This window comes from Solanum stenotomum, chromosome 11 (assembly GCF_019186545.1).
Source record: "Solanum stenotomum isolate F172 chromosome 11, ASM1918654v1, whole genome shotgun sequence".
In the NCBI taxonomy this organism is placed as follows: Eukaryota; Viridiplantae; Streptophyta; class Magnoliopsida; order Solanales; family Solanaceae; genus Solanum; species Solanum stenotomum.
This window is the reverse complement of record NC_064292.1, coordinates 19,593,969-19,620,792: the sequence shown is the minus strand read 5'-3', so window position 1 is coordinate 19,620,792 and position 26,824 is coordinate 19,593,969. Positions and strand designations below refer to the sequence as shown.

At 35.8% G+C, this 26,824-nt stretch overlaps 1 protein-coding gene across 4 annotated transcripts in view; it reads right to left on the bottom strand.

Moving 5' to 3' along the window:
* The window catches only part of LOC125844769 (tubulin-folding cofactor E), a 375,181-nt gene that overhangs the window by 333,740 nt on the left and 14,617 nt on the right, over window positions 1-26,824 (bottom strand). For 3 of the 4 annotated variants that reach the window (XM_049524105.1, XM_049524104.1, XM_049524103.1), the window contains exons 6-15: window positions 26,523-26,632; window positions 26,297-26,439; window positions 26,150-26,211; window positions 24,958-25,065; window positions 24,841-24,875; window positions 21,959-22,024; window positions 20,919-21,010; window positions 20,747-20,823; window positions 20,589-20,666; window positions 1,315-1,430 (exon numbers count right to left, since the gene is read on the bottom strand). In XM_049524105.1, coding sequence (XP_049380062.1) covers window positions 1,332-1,430; window positions 20,589-20,666; window positions 20,747-20,823; window positions 20,919-21,010; window positions 21,959-22,024; window positions 24,841-24,875; window positions 24,958-25,065; window positions 26,150-26,211; window positions 26,297-26,439; window positions 26,523-26,632 — 870 coding nt within the window. In that variant the 3' untranslated portion in view covers window positions 1,315-1,331. Of the gene's footprint in view, window positions 1-1,134; window positions 1,431-20,588; window positions 20,667-20,746; window positions 20,824-20,918; window positions 21,011-21,958; window positions 22,025-24,840; window positions 24,876-24,957; window positions 25,066-26,149; window positions 26,212-26,296; window positions 26,440-26,522; window positions 26,633-26,824 lie in introns of those variants that run through there. The other variant, XM_049524102.1, reaches the window with a different exon arrangement.

Sequence of the window (26,824 nt, the reverse complement as noted above, 5' to 3'; positions counted from 1 at the left end):
AACGCCTGAAATTTTGTTTTAGTTATTAAGTTGAGTTATCTTTGTTATTATTACTAAATTGAAAATAAAAAATTATTGTAATTATCCAGAATTATTGGTAAGATGTGCACCGCATTTGAAAGAAGCTTGCACTTTGATTCACTTGAGTCTTTTTGTTATTCTTTTCGTTATTAAAAAAATTATTCCAAATTCTGACAATTAGTCATGGTATATTGTAGTGTCACAAAAGCATCATCTGCATGTATTAGCTAAAAGACCAACCAAACATCCTGCAATTGGTACAATTACCTTTGAGAGAGATGTAAATGGAAGAAGGGAGACAGTTCACTCATGAAACATTTTTGGAGCACAAATTTAGAATAAAAGCGTTAAAAAGGACATTCTCAAATTTCGAAGTGATTTCAAGAATGTATATTGAGTGACGAAGATGCACTCAAAACTTGCAAAATTTCTTATAACATAAAGAGGCCATTTGGTACAAAGATAAATAACACAGAAATTAGTAACGGAAGAATTAGTAATGCATGGTTTGTTTTTTATCAAGAATTTGATTCATTGCTTCACATCTCATCTTGTGTTTGAATTAAACTCTATAAAAAAACTTATTTCCAATTATACCCTTGAATTATTATATAATTGGATCAAGGTAGATAAGTGCAAGACAATATTATTTTATTTATGGCCTTCTAACTATCTAGGAGGAGAACACTTTTATTGCCATGTTTTTTCACTTGAATTATTTGAGGGTAAATAATTGTCATCTTAATAAATTGATCACTTACAAAACGTCCATTTTAATTTAAAAAAGATAGACCATCTACTTTTAAAACCGAAAAGACGGTAAACAATAAAATCAAACTAATCATCTACATTTACACATTAAAATTGCAAGTTGTAATTATAAAACGTATGTAATTTTATAAATTGTTCAAAATACAAATAATTAGAAAACCATATATATATTTAGCAAATGATTTTCTAAATATATTTGTATTGGATTTATTTAGCAACAAACAACTCTCTAAATTTAAATAAGTTTACTAGTACAAATATAAAACATAAAATCAAGAAAATAAACAAAATGATTAAAATAATTTGAGGGATATTTTTATTTTTACATAAATTTTAATCTCATTGTACTAAAACGTATGTATTACTTATACCACCAAATAAAAGATATAAGTTATACATCATATAATACCATGTAGAGTATATAACTAATCCATGAATTAATTATACATAGACCCAAAATTTCTACCAAAAATAATACTAAATAATACTCATACATAATTTATAAATTATTCCTTCTAATACTCTCTACCAAACGACTTCTAACACTCTTCTTCCACAAGAATTGTTGATCCATTGCCAACTGCAAAATCAATTAAGGATGCCATATCATCATCAAGCAGTGTTGGTAATGGGGAACCCTGAAAAGTCCAAAATAACTTTTCAACATAAATTCACAAATTTTAACACGTCCAGTGACTATCATCAAAATAAAGAGAACAATTGGCTGTGGAAATTCAAAGAAACAACAATAGTACAATTATCCTTCTTTATTCAATAGAAGTGGTCCAGGATATTTTGTGCACACTTCAACTATTCCATTGGGTACCTCCTATCTGACAAAGACTAGCGAAGGGAAAAACATCACCTCAGCATTTCCCATCTCTAGTGTGATTTGAACCTTGGTCTTTCATGGTTTTTGTTCACATTGATGTACCGTGGATTTACGGTACTTATAATACTTTATACTTTGAGATTTTGAGTTTTTTAAGCATTTGTTAGTAGATTTGATTGTGTTTTATTTTTGAATTGCAGGAAAATAGATTTTGGCAGCCTAGAAATAAGACAATGTTGGCAGGTGCATTCTGACCATCTACGAGCCTTACTACGAGCCGTGGTCCTTTCCACAAGCCATAAATGGATTCGTCGATGAGATATTAAACTTCAGTATAGGGAGTACGAGTCGTACACTGTTGTACGAGTCTTAGATCAACAATCGTGGAAGGAAGTATTTTGAAAAGGTGAACTCCCAGACTACGACGACATATTAGGAGTCGTGTAGGGATGCTCGTAGATGACTTTCAGAGAATTGAAGGTCGAGGACTCTGACCACGACTGGCCAGGATGAATTGTACCTCGGTCTATGGACTGTAACTCTAATGCGTAGAAGATGTCCCGAAGATTGACTATTCACCACCTTCCACGAGTTTTACAAGGAACTATGGTCCGTACATCATGAGTCGTAAAAGTTGTTAAATCGTACTTTTCCTAGATTTGTTTTGTTTAGGATTAAATGTCTATAAACACTAGTAAATGCAATTTTAGATGCACTACCAACTTACATGCTATCACTATTCCCATTTCCGTCAAGTGTTGTTCAGAGACTAGACAAGATCAAAAGGTCCTCCTTATGGCCAGGAAACAAGGAAAAAAAAGTTTTCTACCTAGTCAAATGGAAGGACATTATTAGGAGTAAGAAACAAAGTGGCTTGGCATCTGAAAATTGAAACACCAGTGCAAAGATTTTAAGATCAAATGGTTATGGAGATATGCACAAGAGCCTCAGACCCGATGGGGTAGTGTCATAAAAAGCAAGTATGGGGAAGAAGATTGTTGGGTATCCAAGGAGGTCACCACTGCATATGGGGTCAACTTGTGGAGATCCATCAGGGTCTTCTGGCCTTTTCTTACAAAACACTCGATGATCAGAGAGCACAATGGAGTCAGGACCAGGTTCTAGAAGAGATAAATGGATAGGGACAAGGTCATTTCAAGAATTGTTCCCGGATCTTTTTGACCGTACCCAAGATTGACACAATACAGTAGTTGAGATGTGGACTCAACAAGGATGAGATATATGATTCAGAAGAGGGATGAATGATTGGGAGATCCTAAGAGCAGTTGAACTATTCAAACAGCTAGAGAACTTTCAAGGGAAGCAATAAGGAGTAGATTGTTTGTGGTGGAATGAACACCCTAAAGGACTTTATAAAGTCAGCTATGGGTATAAGTTGTTGAATCGGATAGAACCAATGAATACATTTTGGCCTTGGAAATAGATCTAAGAGACCATGATCCGTATAAGGTTGCATGTTTTACTTGGTTTCTAACTAAAAAGTTGTTCCGAATCATGAGAATTTGATTAAGAGGAAGATGTCACTATGCTCAAGATGTTTCTTATGTGAAAAGGAAGTTGAGACAATAAATCACTTGTTCCTACATTGTATCACATATCAACTATGGAAGATTTTCATTAATTTTAGAGGCATAGCGTGGGCAATCCCAAGCAAGATTTTTTTAAAAGAAAAAATGGTAATGTTGTATTCTTCAGCATTAAGGATATGCTGGTGACCTGCAAACAGAGGGGAACAAAAAAAGAGAAAAAAAATACTTACAAGGATCCTAATAATTCTACAATTTGTTAATGTTTCCTCTAAACCTTTCTATTTACACCAAAAATAAAAGGATACAGTGCAATCCCATCTAACCTTCTAAACGGAATTGGACCTATCCTCAAAGTTTCTACTATTTCTTTCTTTCCATACTATCCACCAAATGCAATGTGGAATTANTATGAGTCTTAGATCAACAATCGTGGAAGGAAGTATTTTGAAAAGGTGAACTCCCAGACTACGACGACATATTAGGAGTCGTGTAGGGATGCTCGTAGATGACTTTCAGAGAATTGAAGGTCGAGGACTCTGACCACGACTGGCCAGGATGAATTGTACCTCGGTCTATGGACTATAACTCTAATCCGTAGAAGATGTCCCGAAGATTGACTATTCACCACCCTCCACGAGTTTTACAAGGAACTATGGTCCGTACATCATGAGTCGTAAAAGTTGTTTGCTCTCCTCCTTATTCAACAACTCAACAAGTCTGCAGTATGCTCGGGCATGGTCCAGTTTGTCTTTGTGAGACTAAGGAAGATGACTCAAATTTGTGTTGTAAAGTTGCAATGCAAGAATAGATGTTGGCTGGTCTTTGTTGCCTTCCCGCATAATGAACACCAAGATACTATAATCTTTCCTTTTCTGCACAGCACTTCATGGGGACTTTCCATTTTGTATGCCCTGCTAACAGTGAAAACCCCATCTTTACTATGTTTCCATCTCAAAGAGCCAGGACCATTAGTGATGCTAGAGAATTTTTCTAATAGCTCTAACAATTTGGCCACTCTCTCCACTTTTCAGTCATTCAAAAACGTTTCGAAGATCAAATCCCATCCTTGTGATGTCCAGCATTCATTGATATTTGCATATGGATTACTATATAGAAATAACAAATCTGGAAAGGATTCTTTTACAAGAATATGTTTGTACCACGCATCATCCAAAACTTAGTTCTCCTGCCATCTCCCACTTCAATGTATGTATTAGCTTCAAGTTTTTGCCATAAGTTTCTGATAGTTCTCCATACCCCCACCCCATAGGCATCAACACTAACATTACTGCACCAAGGATTGTACTCACCATACTAGGATCTGATGACATCCTTCATAAGGCTTGCCCCTTTTCATTATACCTCCATAACCACTTCATAAAAAGACTATTGTTTTGTTTCCTCAAATCTCTAATACCCATACCCCCTTTGTATCTACTTTTCAAGGTTATCTCCCATTTTACTAGGTTATAATCTTTAATTTCTTTGCATCCATGCCAAAGAAAGTCCCTCCTTAATTTGTCCAGCACTGAATTGATGAAAGTGTGTCTGCCTCCCATAAACAAATATTGAGCCTTCCATCTTGCTTATCTCCTTTCTGTTTTCTCCACAATGACATCCCAAATTTGTATGCTCTTGTTTTCGTTGCCCAAAGGCATACCTAAGTAAACTATTGGCATATTCTCCACTTTGCACCCCAAAGTATCTGCCAGATTCAAAATGTTGGTCACCTCCTTGATTGGAAATAAATTGATTTTCCCCCAATTCACTTACAGACCCGAGGAAGCTTCAAATAATAGTAAGATTGTTTTTAAGAATCTTATCTGGTCCTTCCGAGGTTCACAAAAAATGATAGTGTCATCTCCATATAGCAAATGACAAATTTCTTTAACTTGTTCACTGCTACGTTGTATCTGAAAACCTTTGATCCATCTGTTGTGTATTGCTATTCTCATCGAGCTATCAAAACCTTCCATTGCAAAGATAAATAGAAAGAGGGATAAGGGGTCACTTGTCTAAGTCCCCTTTCTGAAGGGAAGAAGCCCACTGGTTCACCATTCACCAGAATAGAAAACGGATAGTGTTGATGCAGAAATGAATCCAACCCAACCACTTTTCTCCAGAGCGTTCAACAAGAACTTCCAATTTGCATGATCATATGCCTTTTCAATGTCCAATTTGCACATTACATCAGGCTCAAATCCACACATTCACTAGCTATAAGTGCAGCATCCATTATCTATCTCCCTTTAATGAAGGTCATTTGATGCTTATTGACCAATTTATCCACTACCTTTTTCAGTCTCTTAGCTAGTATGTTTGCTAACATTTTGTATATGTCTGTGATTAGACTTATAGGTATGAAGTCCTTCAATTCAGAAGCACCTACTTTCTTGTGGATGAGAGCTACAAAAGTTGCATAGAAACTTCTCTTAGTCCTCTGATTATTATAGAACTCATGTATCATACCTTGATGTCTTCTTTCATTACTCCCCAAAATATAAGATAAAAGGACATGGGAAAACCATCGGGCCTAAGAGCTTTCTCCATCGCACAAAGTTTAATGCATCCTAGAATATCCTCCTCAATTTGTTTATGTAACGCTTCCTCTTCATCCTCATTAATACAAGAAATTTGCTGCAATTGTAATTCTGGCCTCCAAACTTCTGTCTCCTTGTACAAATTTCCGTAGAAACTCTTGATGGCCTCCTTGATATCAGTAGGATCAGTGACATTGCTTCCCTCCACCTTCAAGGATTCTATGATGTTGCATCTTTTGTGAGGTGTAGCTATTCTATGAAAAATTTAGTGTTCTTATCCCCTTGCTTCAACCATTGTCTTTTGGATCTTTGTCTCCACCTAATCTCTTCATTTTTGACAACTTCTTCAAAAGACATTGCCAAGTTTTTTTTTTTTTTTTTTTTTTGCATTAATTCATCGTTTGTAAGTGGTCTTTGCTCTTGAAGGATCTCCCATTTGGACAATTTGTCAAGGTTTTCTTCCTTTGGTTGTTTCCAATTGCTCCTATTATTCTTGCTCCATTCCTTTAATTACCTTTTTAGGAGTTTCAGATTTTCAGCTAAGACAAAACCTGTTGTACCAGTAACAACAAATCATGACCACTAGAAACTCACTTTCTCCTTGAAGCCTTCAAGCCCCATCCACCAGTTTCCAAATTTGAACTATGACTTCTTGAAGTTTATGTCTCCACAAGTCAATAGAACTGGGTTATGATTAGATACCAACTTTGGAAGAGTTGATTGTCTAATGAGGGTGAAGAGTTCCTCCCATTGAGAAGAATAACATTATTCTGTCAATCCTTGATGCAGTTGTATGGTTCTCTCATCTTCTCCAAGTGAAAGACTGTCCAAATAAATGAGGGTCTATAAGCTCCACCTCCTCAATACAATTAGAGAATTCTGGCATACCCCACTGATTGATGAACAATTTGTTCTTTCTGATGGATATCTGATGACATTAAAGTCACCACACACTACCCACACCCTTCACAGAGACTTCTCATGGCTCCCAATTCACACTAGAGATCCCTTCTTTCTATTCTTTTGCACTTAGCATAGACAATGGTCAAGTACCATGTTAAATTCTGGTTCAGACATGTTAATTTGCAAGTAATGCATTGCTCACCACTCTCTACTAACTCCCCTTCCCAAACCCTTTTGTCCCATAGTATTAGTACCCCTCCACTGCTCCCCACGCTTCCAAATGCAACTCCCTTACCCATCTATTGTTCCAAATAGTATGCAACAATACGTGACCCTTCAGTTTAGTTTCCTCTAAAACATAAATATCTCCCCCCCATTGACTAGCTAGATTTCTAACTAAACCCCTTTTATTTTCGTCGTTTAGACCATTACTTTCCATGAAACTAATGCTTCTCCCTCTGATTCTTGGCTCACCATACTTGAAATTCATGTTGAAAATTACATTTCTTAATTCCTTTGGGACACTGTTGCTACTGCTTGATGAGCTATCCTTTGATTTTTTATTCTCCCTTGATTTGCTTTGCTCTAATTTCATGATTAAGGAATAAAATTTGTTTTCATGCCCCTTGGTAGAGACTCCAAACAGACGACTAAGTTTGAGTAGATTGAGCTGAAACCTTAGTGTTGCTTGTGATTCGATACAGTCCTCTACGATGTTGTTACCCATTGCTAATGGTTGAGGGTCCTCATACTCCACCATTTGTTCTCTGAATAGCTCTATAACGCCTTCTTCCCCCTCAGAGTCAACTCCCTTGATGCTATCAAGTTGGCTTGAAACTATATCGCTTGTTTCTTTACTTTCTTTGATCTGCAAATTGTCTATGCTAAGGCGCAGAAAGATTTTGGGAGTTGTTTCGATTCGCATGCTGAATTTTGTGTCCTCATCAATGCTGAAATGTTCAAAGATTTATTATGATTTGCCCGACTCCCTAAGAATGGATTTTGTAAAGGGTTTTGTGAATCCATTGGACTTTTTAATTAAAAAACTCATCTCATCTATTGATTTCTAAAGAAGGACTCGGGCCTCCTCATGATAAGGCTCTTGTGACCTAATAGGCTCAATAAATGGTTCTGATTTGGCTTTGGTCTCGGAGTTAAATGAATAGGACCAAAAGGATTTTCTGGTTGGTCCATGTCTGGTGGCAAAGTGGAATTTGAAAAAATTGGACCAGGCCCAACAAATTCTTTTAAATTCAAATATTCAGCACTACTACAAGCCACCTACTCTAACACTGACACCACATGTTGCATGTCAGATCCCACAAAATTTGTTGGGACCTATAACCTCTTTACCTTTTTCATGAAAAGTCTTCTTATACTTTCCACAATCCAAAACTACTTTTGTCAAGAATAAGACCTTTGAGGTCTCCATTTCCGACGTTCAAACCAGAAGAAAAAATGAAAAGACCCTTTTTTATGAAGAATATCAACCAAAATCACAAGACGAACACACATATTTAACTTAATATTCCATTCTACAAAAATATATTATATCTTCACTATTAAAAGAACCTATAACCAACTCAACCAAGCTACAACCACTTTAGTCATTTTTTCGAGAAGATACATCTTCCTCTATCAAAAAAAATATTTCAATCCGAACAAAAGATAGTTACAAGATGGAAACCGCAAAGATATACCGACAAGCGGATCTCGCTGCCACTTCTCAAAAAGAAAGGGAGAGAATTACTCTAAACAAAAAACATTTTGACTTAACAGTCTCACAGGTACTATCAATTACTGTGTTTGATAAAAAATGTGGAAATTATGGGATTCAGGACTTACTAAAGTCCTGCTACACCAATCAGAATGATGTGGAGACGGAAGATCCACTCAAGACTTGGAGGTACTATGAATTTATCTTAACATATACCGATTCAATAGAAATTGAGCAAATATTTGAGGAAAATAACCCAGATAGTATAAAATATTCAAAGTTCACGATTAAAAGAATTTGGAGCCCCTTTGAGTGGTTTGTAGATCATCAACATACCCCTATTTTCTTATAAAAAATTCATAGACTTCAGACATATAATTGGTATGATTATAAAGCAGTCTGATATAATTTTATTTTTATTAGACCCAACACCCACACTTGGTTTATAAAATATTCAGAAGAAATAAAGAATGCAGTAATTCCCCGATGATTTTACGAATGGTGGAGTCAGTTCAGAGGAAATAAGAACGTATTATCAACTTAACATCACAGTTTGAAAAATTACAAGTGGAGCAGAATATATCTACTACCTTGTCAAAAAATATTAAATTGTGCAAGTTCTTTGTTGCTAAAAGAATTTCTTATATTATTAGTTGGTCCTTCGACATTCATGAATTTGAGAGGATCAAGTATTTAAGCAAAACTATTAAAATTAAAGGATGGGCACCAACAGTGTAACACCCTGTATACGAAAACAGACAAACCATCAGATTTCCAGAAGTTACAGGTGCAACTCATAGTTGCCACCCATGGACCGGGGGGTGACCCACGACCCGTCCTGGTGGTCTGTGGATGGCCACCTGCAGTCCTCCCCATAATCAGCCCAGAAATTTCTCTAAGGCATGACCCACGGCTGGACCCACAGACCGTAGGTTAGGCCACGGACCGTGGTTCTGGAGTGGATCATGGCCCCAGAATCTAGTCTCTAAAGCCGAACGACGGCCGACCAGAACGGACCGTCGATCCATCCACGGTCCGTCGGTGACCCCGACAGCTTTCAAGTCNGGCCACCTGCAGTCCTCCCCATAATCAGCCCAGAAATTTCTCTAAGGCATGACCCACGGCTGGACCCACAGACCTAGGTTAGGCCACGGACCGTGGTTCTGGAGTGGATCATGGCCCCAGAATCTAGTCTCTAAAGCTGAACGACGACCGACCATAACGGACCGTTGGTCCATCCACGATCCGTCGGTGACCCCGACACCTTTTAAGTCAGGGGTCATTTGGTCTTTTCCTCATGCGTTGGACCCCTAAACTACGTGGTTTGGTTAGTTTTAGCCTAGTAAACTAATTAGTACCTAACCTAATCAATTATTCACCAAAATCAAGCGAAACTTAGAGCAAAATAGAGGAGAAAGTCGACCAAGCCCTAGTTCAAGAACGCAACGAGTTTTCATCAGTTCCAACCCTGAAATTGAAAGATATCTCTGTGGAATTCGCCACCAAATATGTGGGATTTCACTAGTGGTTCCTTTCACCCATTAGGTCCCTAGAATTCAGTCAGATTCTTGATTCCCTTAATATTATCTAGACCTAGGGTTTCTTGAATGTTAGAAATTGTTGGATTTTAGCTGTTAGAATGATCCAAATCATATTTTACCATATTGTGCTTAGTTTCTTGTATGATATTCAGAACCCTAATTGTAAAGATTCGTTTAGTTCAGGAATTATACATGCTAGGTCAAATTATTCAGATTTACATGTTTCAGTTTACGAATGTCACATTATCAGTCATAATTGTTGCATTCTCAGAGTTTGCATGTCAGAAATTGAGTTATCCAGTATTACAGAAATTCAGTCATTAATTGTTAATTACATAATCAATTGGGAGTAGCTTAATACCGAGTGGACTAGGATTCAGCGTACCCGAATAGTCCCAAAACTACATGCCCCCGTAGGTTTATAAGTCCCCTCTGTGGGAATTACATTTCAGTGATCACACCAGTCATGCCTCTATACCTCTGACAAGGTATATTGGGTCCTCTCGATGGGGCGTATACATCGGACTCCACATTCAACTCATGTGGTTTTATGTCGGTTATAAATAGCTCCCACAGACCAGTAAGATTCTATAACATTGACCACGTTATCAGTTACAGTCAGATTTCAGTCTTAGCATGTTATAAACTTGGTCGTTCTATTCAGTCATTTCATATTCAGTATTCTTAGTATCATGCTTATCTCATATCATTGTTTTGTTCAGCTTTACTCTATCCTGCAAGCTCAGTACATTCAAGTACTGACGCATACTATGCGCTACATCTTCTCGTGATGTAGGTTCAGGTCCTCAGCTTCCAGATCACGCATAGATCGGTTCCCGATCTCCAGCTCAGTAGCATCAGTGGTGAGTCCTCATCCTCCGAGGACGACACACATGTTTCTTTTCTATTTTAGTCTTTAGTTTCAGTTTTTGCTAGATTTAGCTGGGGCATGTCCGAGCACATCTAGTCGGTTAGAGGCTTATTTCAGACATAGTTAGATTCAGCTTTAGCACTTGAGTTTTTATTTCAGTATCTTAAACTCTCCTTAGTTTTATATATTCACATAATTTATGGGTATTTCCCATCATTTCAGTTTACATGATGTTTTAAGCTTCCGCACAGTACTTCCCTAATTTAGTTTATTTAGTATACTTATGATATGCCAGTAGGGTTAGCTTGGGGTCACTAGTGATCCTAGGTCATGTGTCCGCATCCTGGGAGTAGCTTCGGGGCGTGACAAGCAGTTCGTAATGATAAGTTAGTATCAAGTTCATCACTTTGGAAGGATTTCAACAACTCCAAAGAAAGATTAAAAAGAATGCTCGAACAAGCCTTATTAAACCTCAATGCTGATACAGAATAAAAAATGTAATTATTAGATATTGTTACTTCACATGATGAATCTAGCAACGAAGATATGTTAGATCTACAAGGAATAGCACAAAGGAGTTATCAAAAGGTGAACTCCACATACAAAAACCATGTCACTTAAGTCAAGGGTGCAAACACTAATAAACAACAAGTTTCAAGGCCACTTTATGATGAAAATTCAGCATAAGAAAGTGCCAGCATATGTTAACAATTAATGTCAACAATAGCCAAGTAGGTGGCCCCCACAAGGACCAAAATTTCATGCCACAAAGTGACAAAGGTCCAAACAATAAGAAGATACGTGTTTCAAGACTATTTTTCAGCAAAATATATTTGAAATAAGGATATACATATTCAACAAAAGTTACATGTACGTACTGCTAGCTACGTGGCATAAATTCTCAACCGACGTACAATTATCAGTTATGTGTAAAAGCTAATAGCTACGTGAAAAAATAATAGTGTGTATTAGTGTATGCACACATGTAAAATAGATAGCATAATAAGTTAGATTAGTCGGTACTTTTGAAGCCTGTTTTTTTTTTATAACTGAGAAATTCGTCTGTGACCCGCCCTTTAGACCAATCACAGCCTTCTAAAGTCGGTGGATAATGGGCCCGCCTCTCTACCCTTCTCCACTTAAATATCGGGCTTCTCTTTGCATGGTGTGGGGCTTGAACCTACGACCTAAGCCACAAATCCTCCACTTTTTGCCACTTGAGCTAGGCCTTGGGGGCTTTTGAAGCCTATTTAAGGCTTTCAACTTGTATCAGTAGAGGGCATTCAAAATCCTACGACTTTGAAAACCTATCTACACTTGTCTCCCATTTCACATCTTTTCCATTTCCTATCCATGTTCTCCTTCCTTTCCCTAAATCAATGAAAAGTTTATTGTAAGTATATTTTCCCTACTTATTTTAATTACATGTTTTAAATTTTAAAGTTAAGTTTATTCACTACTTTCTTGTACTTCTCTTTTAATTCCCAAGTACACATTATTCTTTTCACACATAGCTACTAACTATTACACATAACTGAAAACTATACGTGGCTTGAGAATTTATGTCACGTAGCTGGAATTATGTACATGTAACTTTTGTTGAATATGTATATCCTTAATGCAAATGTATTTTGTTGAAAATAGTCTTGAAACATGTATCTTCTTATTGTTTGGACCTTTGTTACTTTGTGACATTAAATTTTGGTCCTTGCAGGGTTCACCTACTTGTCTTATTGTTGACATATTAATTGTTAACATATGCTTGTACTTTCTTATACTGANTTGAGAATTTATGTCACGTAGCTGGAATTATGTACATGTAACTTTTGTTGAATATGTATATCCTTAATGCAAATATATTTTGTTGAAAATAGTCTTGAAACATGTATCTTCTTATTGTTTGGACCTTTGTCACTTTGTGACATGAAATTTTGGTCGTTGCAGGGTTCACCTACTTGTCTTATTGTTAACATATTAATTGTTAACATATGTTTGTACTTTCTTATACTGAATTTTCATCATAAAGTGGCATTGGAACTTGTTGTTTATTATCCCTCGACTTGAGTAGTATGATTTTTGTATGTGGGGTCTACCTTTTGATAACTCCTTTGTTGAATAATTTATCACTGAAGTGTGCTGGCACTTCCTTTTGATTAAGGATGTATGCTTGTGTTATTCCTTGTAGATCTAACATATCTCTGTTGTTAGACTCATCATATAAAGCAGCAGTATCTAATAATTCCATTTTTTATTCTGCATCAGTATTAAGATTTAATAAGGCTTGTTCGAGCCTTCTTTTTAATTTTTTTTTTGGAATGGTTGGAATCCTTCCGGGGTAATGAACTTGATACTAACTTATCATTGTGGGCTACTGCGCACATCCTTTAATTTTAATAGTTTTGCTTAAATACTTAATCCTCTCCAATTCATGAGTGTCGAAGGACTAACTAATAATATAATAAATCCTTTTGGCAATAATGAACTTGCACAATTTAATATTTTCTGATAAAGTAGATATATTTCGCTCGACCTGAAATTTTTCAAACTGTGTTTGATGTTGAGTTGATAATACCTTTTAATTTCCTCCGCACTGACTCCACCATTCGTAAAACCATCGGGGAATTACTGCATTTTTCATTTCTTTTGAATATTTTATAAACCAGGTGCGGGTGTTGGGTCTAACCAAAAATATTTATACCAGGCTACTTTATAATCATACTAATTATATGTTTGGGGTCGATGAGCTTGTGATAAGAGAATAGGGACCACTCAAAGGGGATCAAAATTCTTTTAATCGTGAACTTTGAATATTGTATACTATCTATATTATTTTCCTCAAATATATGCTTAATTTCTACTGAATTAGTATCCGTTAAGATAAATTCATAGTACCTCCGAGTCTTGAGTGGATCTTCCGTCTCAACATAATTCTGCTTAGTGTAGCAGGGATTTATTAAGTCCTAAATTACATAATTTTCACATTTTTTATCAAGCGCAGTACAGTATCTGTGAGAGTGTTAACTCAAAATGTTTTTTATTTGGAGTAATTTTATCCTCTTCTTTTTGAGAAGTGGCAACGAATAGGGAGATCCGCTTGTGGGTATATCTCTGCGGTTTTCATCTTGTAACTATCTTTTGTTTGGATTGAAATATTTTTATTGATCGAGGAAGATGAATCTTCTCGAAAAATTGAATGAATTGGTCGTAGCTTGATTAAGGTGGTTATAAGTTCTTTTAATGGTGAAGGTATAGTATATTTTGGTAGAAGAGAATATATTGCTAAATATGTACATGTATCTTGTGATTTTGTTTGATCTTCTTCATAAAAGGGTATTTTCATTTTTTCTCTTGGTTTGAACGTCGGGAATAGGGGCCACAAAGGTCTTATTCCTGGTCTCATTATTTCTATGAAAAATTGGGGTCTTCAATATGATCTATCATATCATAGAATGTTTCTTTATTACTACTAGTGATGACATTTATGGAATGATTTTTGCAGGTGCAAATTGCACTACTGCATCCACAAGGGTTTGCTGACTTACTATTATCAGAATTATAGACTATATTTAGTTGATCGTTATCGCTATGATTTTCATCGAAGGAGGACTTATTTTCATTTTCTTCTAAAATAGAATATAATTTATTCTTAAAGGACTTTATAAAGTTAGCTCTGGGTGTAAGTTGTTGAATCAGACAGAACCAATGAATACTTTTTGGCCTTGGAAATAGATATAAGAGACCATGATCCGTATAAGGTTGCATGTTTTACTTGGCTTCTAACTAAAAAGTTGTTATAACTCATGAGAATTTGATTAAGAGGAAGATGTCACTATGCACAAGATGTTTTTTATGTGAAAAGGAAGTTGAGACATTAAATCACTTGTTCCTACACTGTAGTATCACAAATCAACTACGGAAGATTTTCATCAATTTTAGGGGCATAGCATGGGCAATGCCAAGCAAGATTATTTTTTTTTTAAAAAAATAGTAATGTTCTATTCTTCAGCATTAAGGATATGTTGGTGACCTGCAAACAGGGGGGAACAAAAGAAGAGAAAACAAATATTTACAAGGATCCTAATAATTCTACAATGTATTATGTTTCCTCTAAACCTTTCTCTTTAGCAAAAATAAAAGGATACAATACAATCCCATCTAACCTTCCAAATGGAATTGGACTTATCTTCAAAGTTTCAACTATTTCATTCTTTCCATACTATCCACCAAATGCAATGTGGAATTATCCTCCACCGTGCCTTTTGGCTCTCGCTTTCCTCTCTTCTTATCCAACAACTCGACAGTATGCTCGAGCATGGTCCAGTTTGTCTTTGTGAGACTAAGAGAGATGGCCTAAATTTGTGTTGTAAAGTTGCAATGCAAGAATAGATGTTGGTTTTTCAGTTTCAAAGTTTTTTTGCACGTAATGCATTGCCCACCACTCTCTACAAACTCCCCTTCCCAGACCCTTTTANACAACTCGGCAGTATGCTCGAGCATGGTCCAGTTTGTCTTTGTGAGACTAAGAAAGATGGCCTAAATTTGTGTTGTAAAGTTGCAATGCAAGAATAGATGTTGGTTTTTTTCAGTTTCAAAGTTTTTTTGCAAGTAATGCATTGCTCACCACTCTCTACAAACTTCCCTTCCCAGACCCTTTTGTCCCATAGTATTAGTATCCCTCCACTGCTCCCCACGCTTCCAAATGCAACTCCCCCACCCATCTATTGTTCCAAATAGTATGCAACAAATTACTTATGTGACCCTTCAATTTAGTTTCCACTAAAACATAAATATATGCCCCCCATTGACTTATTTTCATCGTTTAGACCCCCTTACATTCCATGAAACTAATTTCACCCTCATTCTGGGCACAAGTATTTCTCCTTCCAAAGAAAGTGTTGCAGCAGATAGAAACTATATGCAAGAGATTCTTATGGAATGGTGATGCACAAACTAAAGGGAAAGCTCTTGTAGCATGGGATAAATTATGTTGGCCAAAGGTTGCTGGTGGACTGAATGTTACAAATGTGTATGTGTGGAATAAAGCAGCAATACTCCAATATTTGTGGGACCTGTCTAAGAAAAAGGATAAGTTATGGATAGTATGGGTCCATACTTATTACATCAAAGATAGGAGACCATGGGAAATGCAAGCTAAACAAGCTTCTTGGGTTGTGAGGAAAATCCTACAAGCAGGGCATTGGATATCAGAAGCAGGATTACAAATGGAAAAGGTTATGGAGGCAGAACACTTAGAGGTGAATTGAGCAAGGTGCCATGGAGAAGAATGATATGCAACAATCAAGGCAGTCCCAAATGGACATTTATCCTATACTTGGCTATACAAAGGAGATTGTACACAAAAGACAGGCTAGACAAATGGGGGATAAACACTGATTCATTGTGCGCAATATGCAAAGTAGAACCTGAAACACACCAACACCTATTTTTTGCATGTAGTGTGGCAACTGTGATATGGCAAAGACTACATGGTTGTCCATCACTAGAAGTAGTGCAGGGTGGAATGAAGAGATAGAATGGGCAGCAATGCATGCTAACAGGAAATCAATACAAGATGAAGTGTATAGAATGACATTAGTTGCAACTCTTATTACATATGGCAAGAGAGGAATCACATAATTTTTCAGCAAAGGGAGAGGAGCATAGAGGACATTATAAAGCAAATCATTTAGGAAATTCATTGTAGAAGTAGCATGAATCCTAGACTGGCTAGTGCAATGCATAAACTAAATTTTTATCCTTAGTAGAAATTCTAGCATAAAGCCTGGACAAGGCAAAGGTGATGGGCTTTGAGACTTGGGATTATGTCCATGTCCTAAGCTTCAAATTTGTACATATTTGAAAATCTGGTAATACAATTACAGTTACCAAAAAAAAAAATTCACCCTCATTGTTCCACAATAGTTAGGCTTCTCCCTCTGATTCTTGGCTCACCATCCTTGAAATTCATGTTGAAAATTAAATCCTTAATTCCTTTGGGACACTGTTGTTATTGCTTGATGAGCTATCCTTTAGTCTCTAATTCTCCCTTGGCTTGTTTTGCTCTAATTTCATGATTAAGGAATAAAATTATTTTTCATGCCCCTTGGTAGAGACTCCAAGCAAACGACTAAGTTTGAGTAGATTGAGCTAAAACCTTAGCGTTGCTTGTGATTCGATACAGTCCTCTACGATGTTGTCATCCATTGCTAATGGTTTAGGGTCCTCATACTCCACCATTTGTTTTCTGAAAAGCTCTATAACGCCTTCTACCCCCTCACTGTCACTCCCTTGATGCTATCCAGTTGGCTTGAAACTATATCGCTTGTTTCTTTACTTTCTTTGATCTGCAAATTGTCTATGTTAAAGCTCTGAAAGTTCTTGGGAGTTGTTTCCATTCCATGCAGAATTTTGTGTCCTCGTCAATGCTGGAATGTTCAAGATTTTTTCTAATTTGTCAGACTCCCTTAGAATGGATTTTGCAAAGGGTTCTGTGAATCCATTAGACTTCTTAATTAAAAAGCTCACCTCATCTGTTGATTTCTGGAAAAGGAGTCAGGCCTCCTCTTGATAAGGCTCTGTGACCCAATAGGCTCAATAAATGGTTTTGATGTGGGCTTTGGTCTAGGAGTTAAATGGATCGGCCCAAAAGGATTTTCTAGTCGGTCCATGTCTGGTGGCAAAGTGGAATTTAAAAGAATTGGATTAGGCCCCACAGATTCTTTTAAATTCAAATATTCAACACTACTACAAGCCACCTACTCTAACACTGACACCACCTGGTGTGTCAGACCCCACAAAATCTGTTGGGCCCTACAACCTCTTTACCTTTTTCATGAAAAGTCTTCATATACTTCCCACAACCTAGAACTACTCTTGTTTCTCCTTTACCAGCTATAGTCAACTGTCTAGGGTTAGTAACTATCTATTTTTTCTTGTACATCGCCGACGACTCTACCCATATGGGCATAGAAGAAGATCAGATTTCCATCATCAACATCAATGGATAGTTGTATCGTCTCCCTCAGACCCTTAACACGAATACGAGCCCATCGCAGGTGGTTTTTAAGTTCAATTTCTTCTTCATTTTCCAGCCAACCTCCACATTTATCACTCATCTCTTTCATGACTCTTGTGGACCAGAGGTGTAGAGGAAGACCAAGTACTCATCCAAAACCAATCAAACTTGGTTTGGACTGGAAAGGCGCCCTTCGTCAAAGACCACCAGTCATATGTTAAGATGACCCCTTGTCTTCTCCAGACATATGAATGTGTTCAGCTTTCCTTGATTGGAACTCAAAGAGAAACTGAAAACCATTCATGACATACACTTGGATATTCTGAGTCCCTTTCCATGTCCGTTGATCTCATCTTCTCACCTCATTGCGAGTCGGAACTTCATCCCCGCCATTGAATCGACCAACTAGATATCTGCGCAGAAGATCATTATCACCCTCTTGAGTTTTCACAGAAAGTTGGTTCTTCACAACATCAACCTCAGTAACCTCAGCTTCCTTTAAAGTCCACTTACTCTTATAAGAGCATATTTGATGTTGCCTATCTTATTTAATAGTTGTTATGTTGTACCTCCATTCGTAATAGTACTAGTTTTCTGTGTAATAAATTCCTCAATCTTTGTAGCCACCAAGCCCCGCCCCTCGTTATAAAAACTTTCTGGAATGATGATCACAACTCTGTTATATCCCTTAACTGTAATAATGGAAAGGAACCTCCCGTACTTGTTGAACTTTTGAGAGCAATAAATATAAGTAGAGAGATTTCTGCATCTCTACGATTTAAAGTTCTTCCCCGCTCATTCTTCTGCATAGCCAGAGTAAAGCACCTTCACTTAGAGTTAACCTTCTAATGTAATTCCTGACATTCTCCACCCAATCAAACCAAAGTATTTAATCCGATGAATATATAGAAATCTCATAAGATTTTCTCCCAGATCTAAAACAAAGTCTATTGTCCATGAAAGAGGGAAATTGGAGGGTGCAAAAGAGTTGAAGAAGGTAGGAAAAGTGGACTCCGGTGATTGGATATCGCCGGAAAAAGGGTAATCTAGGTCCAGAAGGGACCTCTAAGAAAGAAGCCTAGGGATATGTGCCTGGGAGAGTTTTTATCTTTGATAGTTTTTCTAATTCTTGAAATACCATTTCCCTTCTGAATCTTTAGTTGAAGTTTTTCCCTGCCAAGCAAGATTGCTAACACTCTTTTTAGCTAAGAGGAAGTTGGAGCAATGATAGAGAGATGGAGGATCATCCCTTTATGTATATGGTGGACAAATTAGAAAGAAAGAAATGATAGATGCTTTGAGGATAGGTGCAATTCAGTACAAAAGATTAAGCTAAATTGTATTTTGTTATTTTACTTTTGGTGTACTAAATTGTACTCTCGTGATACATAATCAATCCTAGATGTGCTAGATACCATTTAGGTCTGATTTACTTTTGGCATACTCTGTATCTAATCTCACTCTTGTGAGTATGGTTTTTCATACTACCTAAGTACTAGCTTGAATACCAAATGTTACTTGATTAAAAAAAAAAATGCATAATTAAATTTGTTTGACTTATTTTGAGTATGTTTTAGGTTTTTAAATAAGTGATGTTACATTTACCTAATAAAAAAATTCACTTTATTTGTTTGTTTAAATTAAGGAATAATAGTAGAAAAATGAAGAGTATATACTTATGTATAGTTAAAAACCGAATAATCGAACCAAACTAAACCCAAACCGATAACAATTAAACTGATAAATTTATATTATATTTAGTTTGATTTGATTTTAATAATTAAAATTTGATTTTGGCTTTAATAAAAACCGACCCAATCCGAACAGTGAACCCCCCTAGGTATGGCAACTGTTTGTTATATTAATGTGCAAAAACTGTTTTTTTAAGATGATTTTTTGTGCTAAAAATATGTAATGTATTTTTTAAAATACTCTTTCCGTCCACTTTTAATTGTCATGTTGTTTTTGAAAGTCAATTTGACTAATTTTCAAAGTTAAATTAGATTACACTAATTCTATATTTTAAACAAAAAAAATAAGATATTCAAAAAATATATGAAAAGTACTATAAATTGCAATTTTTTGCATATCAATATGATGAAAAATACATCATAAAATGTTAGTCAAAGCTCTTATCGTTTGCCAAGAAAAGAAACGATGACAATTAAAAGTAGACGGAGGGAGTATTCTATAGCTATGTAAAGTACTCAAAAATATATTAGGAGACGATAAATCAAAGCCTCCCTAAACTGTCATGTTTTTATTAGTTTCATACATAAACCTAGNCCCCCCCCCCCCCCCCACACACACCACCCCCATTGAATAATAACTTTCAGGTGTTAAACCCCACCTAAACTATCATATTTTTATGAGTTCTATACTTCTTTGATAACTATGCCTAGTTCTCATCTCCCTTTTAACTTTTAATTCATCTTTACTTTTAGCTTTTGTGTTCTTTAGTTTACTTATTTAATTAGAATTTATGTTATAATTAAAGCCATTAATAATCTAAACAAAACATGAAAGGAAAAAAAAAATAACACATGTAGTGCCAATGGACATTTTTTATAAGCTTTTTGGAGGGTGATCACACTTGCATAACATATAATGAGCAGGGGATTTAGCACCTGCTCGTAACCTATACTTTAAGTATGAAACTAAAATAAAAATGTGATAGTTAAGGGGGTTTAGCACTTAAAAAGTTATAGTTCAGGGGGTAACGTAAGTAGGTATGGTTTAAGTATGAAACTTATAAAAATGTGATTGTTTAAGGGGGGTTTGATCCATCATATCATCTATTCATGAAATCTAAGTGACTGATACGTACCTCTTCTTGAAGAAACAACTTCGGTTTAACAGATTTTATCTTGAAGAAACTCTCACATAGGATTTTCAGCTTGCCAACCTGAATTGAACCAAGAGATGAGTAAAAACCTTAAACCATAGAGGAATCAAATGCTTGGCTATTAAATGAAAAGATCATACTGTTGTTGTTGCCGGCAGCTTTTTAGTCAGTGGGACTTTTTCACCAATTGATGCTGCAACACACTTCAGGGTAATAGCTGCAGAGGCGAGCATAACCGGTAAGAGCATTTTCTTGAATCAGATTATAAAATCTAGTCTAATTTTGGAGAAGTTTAGAGTTGACAGTCCATACAAATGAGACTCGATGACATTTTTTGTGGACCTGTTGCTCCAGTTGCAGCCTTTTCATCCTCAATCCCATGAAATTTTTTCAGCTCTGCAAATCTGCACCAATTAACACATACTTTAGAGCAATAGTAAGGGTCCTAGTTAATACTCTTAGGGGTCGTTTGGTGTGAAGGATAACTTCAAATAGTCCTGGGATTAAATTATAGTGCCACTTAATTTGTTGTTTGGTTGGCAAGTCCGGGATAACTTATTCCGGGATTAATAATTAGTACCGGGATAAGTTATCCCTTCCCTTGGGTGGTATAGTAATCCCGGGATAACTTATCCCGAGATAAAATGACTAAATGACAAAAATATCCCTTTAAACACTTTTTATACATTACTTTTCACATTCCTGAAGGGTATTTTTGTAAACATATATGTTGGTTCTTAAGATTTATTATTTTGAATACAACAAACCAAACACTTAATAGAAAATAATCTTAGCATAACTTATCCCATCATAATTTATCCCATCAGAACTAATCCCATCATAACTTGAATTCAAACCAAACGACTCCTAGTTACTTTTTTGATAACCAGTTAATAGTCTTAATTACTAAAGAAACAAAAGGATAAAGTAAATGTAGTTATCATGAGTATAAGTTCTATGCATTTATGGTGTAAAAAATATTCACTAGCAAGTCACTTAAAAGGCAACAGTAGAGAGTAGACAAATTTTATATACAAATATTAAATTGGCATCTTAAAAGAAGGGAAACAATCTTCTATAAAAGGTTAAAATAACCTGATCGTGTAACAGTTCACAATTGATGCATATAACTTAGATATAAGCAAGTAAATCAGAAAACAGAGGAATAGGTTGAAGTATTTATTTTTCTATGTAGGTGCTACAATTTTTTCCAAAACATCCTACAAATAAGTTGTACCAATGACACAAGCTAACATTTTCCAGAGACCAAATATACGAAATGCTGGCTTCTTGATATACTAGCCATATCAAAATATTTGAAGACAAGTTTACGTCGTAAATAAAATATATACCTGGGGTGAAGCTTCTTAATTTCCTCTGGGTTATCCTGGCATTTAGACATGACCAAACGGACATACCTGAAGAAGGATATCAAAGTCTATTATCTGAACAATGACACCACTAAAATCTAGTAAAGTGCCTCAAGTTAGTGTATTTTCCCAAAGAATCCATCAGCAAGAACGTAACAAAACACCAGCCTCATCCCAAAAATGCTTGCAAACCAAAACAGAAAGCCTGCCTGACCCAAGAGAAATTACATAGAAGAGGTCTTCAGATTTGTTCAAGATGTCCATTATGTTGTCAAGAATGTGAAAGCAATGAGCATCTTTTCTTACATTGCAAGAGAACTAAAAATCTGTGGAACATTTCTTTTGTATTCTTGGCATAAATTGGACTATGCCTAGTTCTCCTATAGATTTCCTAAACTGATGGAAGAGTGTGGGGAGGAGAATCAATGTAGAAGATTGGTGGATGATCATTCCAGCTTGTGTATGGTGGATTACTTTGAAGTAAAGAAACTCGAAAAAATTTTAAGACACCAGAAACTCCATCCAAAAAATCGGGATGAATTGTCTGCCTTTTCCTTTTTTTGGTGTAAACAGAACATGTAGGGGGAGTTGGGGATTTGTTAGATTTAATGAACAATGTGTAAGATTTTGTGTAGAACATGATCCCTCTATACTTTTGTTTGTAAGTTCACAGCTCAGTAGCTTTTTGGTTCTGAGCTTTACTATGAATACAAATAGTTACCTTTCTCAAAAAAAAAAAAAGAAACAAAATATCAAAACAAGTTAAGAATATCACAATAACCAACAAATAATGCCTCATATTTGCAAAGTTCAAACAAAACACATAAATAACTTGCATTAAGTGAGGCAAAGGCTTTAGCTTTTAGTTCATCCCATAGTAAGATGTATAACAGCTATACTTCTCAAAGAACAGCTGATGCAGAATTAAGAAAAAGAAGAATAACTGTAACAGTTTTTGGAGGTGGCCAGCATAGCCTTTAAGTTTTTGGAGGTGGCCAGCATAGCCTTTATGAATAACTGTAACAGTTTAAGCCAAAAAGTTACCAGTTTCAAAAAAAAAAAAAAAAAAAGAGAAAGAAGAATAACAACTTCCCTTGAGATTTTTGGCTTCTGTTTAGAAATTCCCAGAATTTCGATAAATTTCTCTAATAAAATTTTAAGTTAAAACTTTAATAGATGGACTGACACTTTTTCGGTACATAATGGGTACACAGTTAATATATTTCAAACATAAAGAGACTAAAATACGTTTTATCCCCCCAGACTAGGGGTGGACATTCGGTTCGGTTTTATCAAACTTCGGTTTGTTTTTTATTTTGAAAAAGTGTGCACCCAATACCAAACCGAACTAATTCGGTTCGGTTCGGTGTTTTTAAAATGGTTTTTCGGTGCGAATGAAAAATAAAATGAGGAAAATCAAAGTATAATTAGACACTTTAAAAATCACGTTTTGCTTGGTTGGTGTGCAGAAGGGCATGTTTGACTCATGAAGTGCTTCAGAAAAAGGGGAGAGAAATATGTTCAAGGTGCTTCATGTGTGATCAAGATGCAGAAGTTGATGGACATCTTTTCCTCCATTGCAAAGTAGCTACAAACCTATGGAACATATCTCTCTGTATACTTGGTGTGTATTGGGTAATGCCAAGGACTACAAAGGACATTATACAACTGGGAGGAGATAGGAAGAAGAGGTTCTGGTGAAGATTGGTGGGAGTTAATCCCAGCTTGCATATGGTGGACTCTATGGAAAGAAAGAAATGCAAGATATTTTGAGGATAAGAGAAATTAACACCCAGAAGATTAGAGTGAATTGCCTTAGTCTATTGTATTTTTCGTGTAAGCAAAATATGGCGGGGGATATAAAACTTTTTGGTGATTTCATAGGAAATTTGTAATCTCCCATAGGGTAGTTTTGGCATGCTCTGATGAGATTGTAAGTGACCTATGCTCATCATTTGTTTGATGATGAGCCTACTGTGAATACACGGTTACCTTTATCTCAAAAACAAGAAGTGATGATGTGTCTTACCATGGAATACTTATTCTGCTAAAAAGACCATATTTATCTTTGTCAAGAACATTGTGCCTCCAACTACTTCTAGAGAAAACAAGGACGAAGATGGGTTCCCTTACATGACGTGCATCGGCAAAAATATGTTTGGGTTCGTCTTGGGAATTAATATTTGAAGTTAACTATTGAATTGTAAATTTGTTGCTACTTTGATTTGTTCATGATTAATTTAATTGCCAGTTGACTTTTGTATATATATATATATATATATATACATATATATATTATTTTTAAAAAAAACATTCAATAAAAGTTCGGTTCTTCAGTGCACCGAAGTTCTGAGACCCTTACACCGAACAACGAATCAAAGAACCGAACTTTTTAAAAAAAATACACTGCCGGTTTTCTGGTACTTTTGCCCACCCCTAACCCAGAACCCTCCCAAAAACAAATAGAAATGAGGAACTAATAATATTGGTGACTAAATTTACAAGTACAGGTGCCACCTATCCAATAGTAAGGAAGATTAGTTAAAATATGCTTCTCAACAATAAACCAGCTACATATTGGATTCATGATTATTCATTACCATAAGTTCCCTATCTCTAGTACAGTAGAGATGTAGGGATTTCTTTTCGCTGTTTTTACAGGTCTTCTACAAAGCATGCTTCATGAATTCTGTTTGAAGCAGCTTCTTTTGTTCCTTTGTTACTTTGCATCTTCTTGATGTTTTTATGATATCATTTAATTAATTTACCCAAAAAAAATTTCTAGATGCATAGGTAAATGATAATGATCCAGATGTAATCACTCTGAATTTATTAGCACATGCTACATAAGAAAGAGAACATACCGAATTTCAGAGTCTTTCCTCTCTCGAGGACTAACCTGAAAGAGATGGAAGGAACGAAAGACTTGAGCAACTTCAAATGCTTGCAAAAATGAGTCAATAGAATATATGAGGATTTACCTGGCTTCCATTTAAAATTTCAACTTTTGCAAGACGAGCAATCAAAACAAACCGGGGGACACCACCTTTTCTTGGATCAGCTATTGGATTCTCAGAAAGCCTTATATCCTACCAAAATTTGACCAAATAACATGAATTTGAAACAAGATACCAAGGCTTGTAGAGAGTAGAACTTTCTAGTAGCTACACTTGTATAGATAGCAAGCAAGTAAATTGTGGATCACAGCAATTAGTAATCTTTGTTCATTAATGATAAAAGAACTTCGACAACAGAAGAGAATAATAGGACTTCATTTTCTTCCTTACAGCGCTAAGAGTTGCACATACACACACCCTTTTGACATGTCAGTTTAGCTCTTTCCATTGTGTTATACCAAATAGACCAATGCAAGGTTTTAAGCAGTTAGAAATTTTGAACATCTTTTGACAACTGTAGTATCTCTAGAGTAGCTTTCCTTGAGAAGAATAATTATGTCTACAATAGTTGTTAGTCAACAGTGATATTCTTTTAAAATTTTGTTATTTATTTGTTCGACTATAGTAATGCCTGATAAATGCCCACTCAAGATTCAAACGCTTCAAGAAGAACCTTGAATGTTGGAGGGAGGTGAAACCAAAAGTAGAACAAACTACAATGTGAAAGACAGAACCATAGCTCAAATTAGTGACAACACGTACAGCTTTAACATGGCTATAGCTTTAAAAGCTAGCTTGCACTTAGCTCGTTGAGACTTATTGATGGAAAAAACTTTTTATTGTATACAAGTAAAATGTCAGCTACTAATACAATAAAAAAACATCATGATCTATAGTTCTCATAAACGCATAAGAAATGCAAAGAGAACAGGTTATCCCTCGAGTAAAATGCAAAGTTCTAAATTACAAGAACCATTTGGATACAAAGTGAGATCCAATGGAAACAACCACATTATGCCGTAAATATCATACCAGCAACGTGTTATAAAAGATAGTGAAGGATAAAGAAAAAGACACGCATGTAGTGCCTGCATAATTTCAAGATATGCATCTAATGTGTAACACTAAAATATTTAGATCACTTGATATGAAGCTCCACCACAAGAATTTAGATACAAACACGGTTTATTACATCCGTTTTCCAGATAAGAGTTTATCTTATAGTAACAAATCATTATCCAAATAACTCTTGTAAAAATGCTTTAAAAAATCTTACCAACAAATTAGGAAAAAGATTAAGAGTATCAATAGAAGAAAAGTCTTCAATTTTGTTCCCTCCTGTAAATGCAACAAGTAACCTACCAGTTAAATCTCAATTAAATATCAGGAGTAATGCTAATTCTAGAAAGAGTTGCAGCATTACCCACAAGAAGGCAACGAAGATTCTGGAAAGGCCTAAAGCTTTCCCCAAGAAGTTCATGACTGTTGGGTGGTTCAGATAATGGATTATGATCAGGGTACCAGATATGACTGATACAGTTGTTATTCAAAAAGAGCTGTTCCAATCTGAATGTAAGAAGGCAAACTAGAATCTCATTGACATGCAACATAACAGTAATGTGTTTGACGAGGACATTAATTTGCATTACCTTTTTAACTGTGACAGCTTCAAGATTTCATCCCAGGCAGCTATGAAGTTATTCTCCAAATTGAGAAGACGGAGAGAATCAAATCCATGAACAATATCTGAAGATAATGGCTGGAAAAGAAAAAAAAATCTTTAAGCAAATCAGTGAATAATTTAGATCATTTTTTCATAATTGTAGTGTGTGGACCAGCTTGCGCGTACCTCCCACCAACACAAATAGGGGGTAACTCTATCTACCAAGGATTGGACAAATGAAACGAATTACCGAGTGTTTTTACCTCCGCTGGGATTTGAACAAGAGAC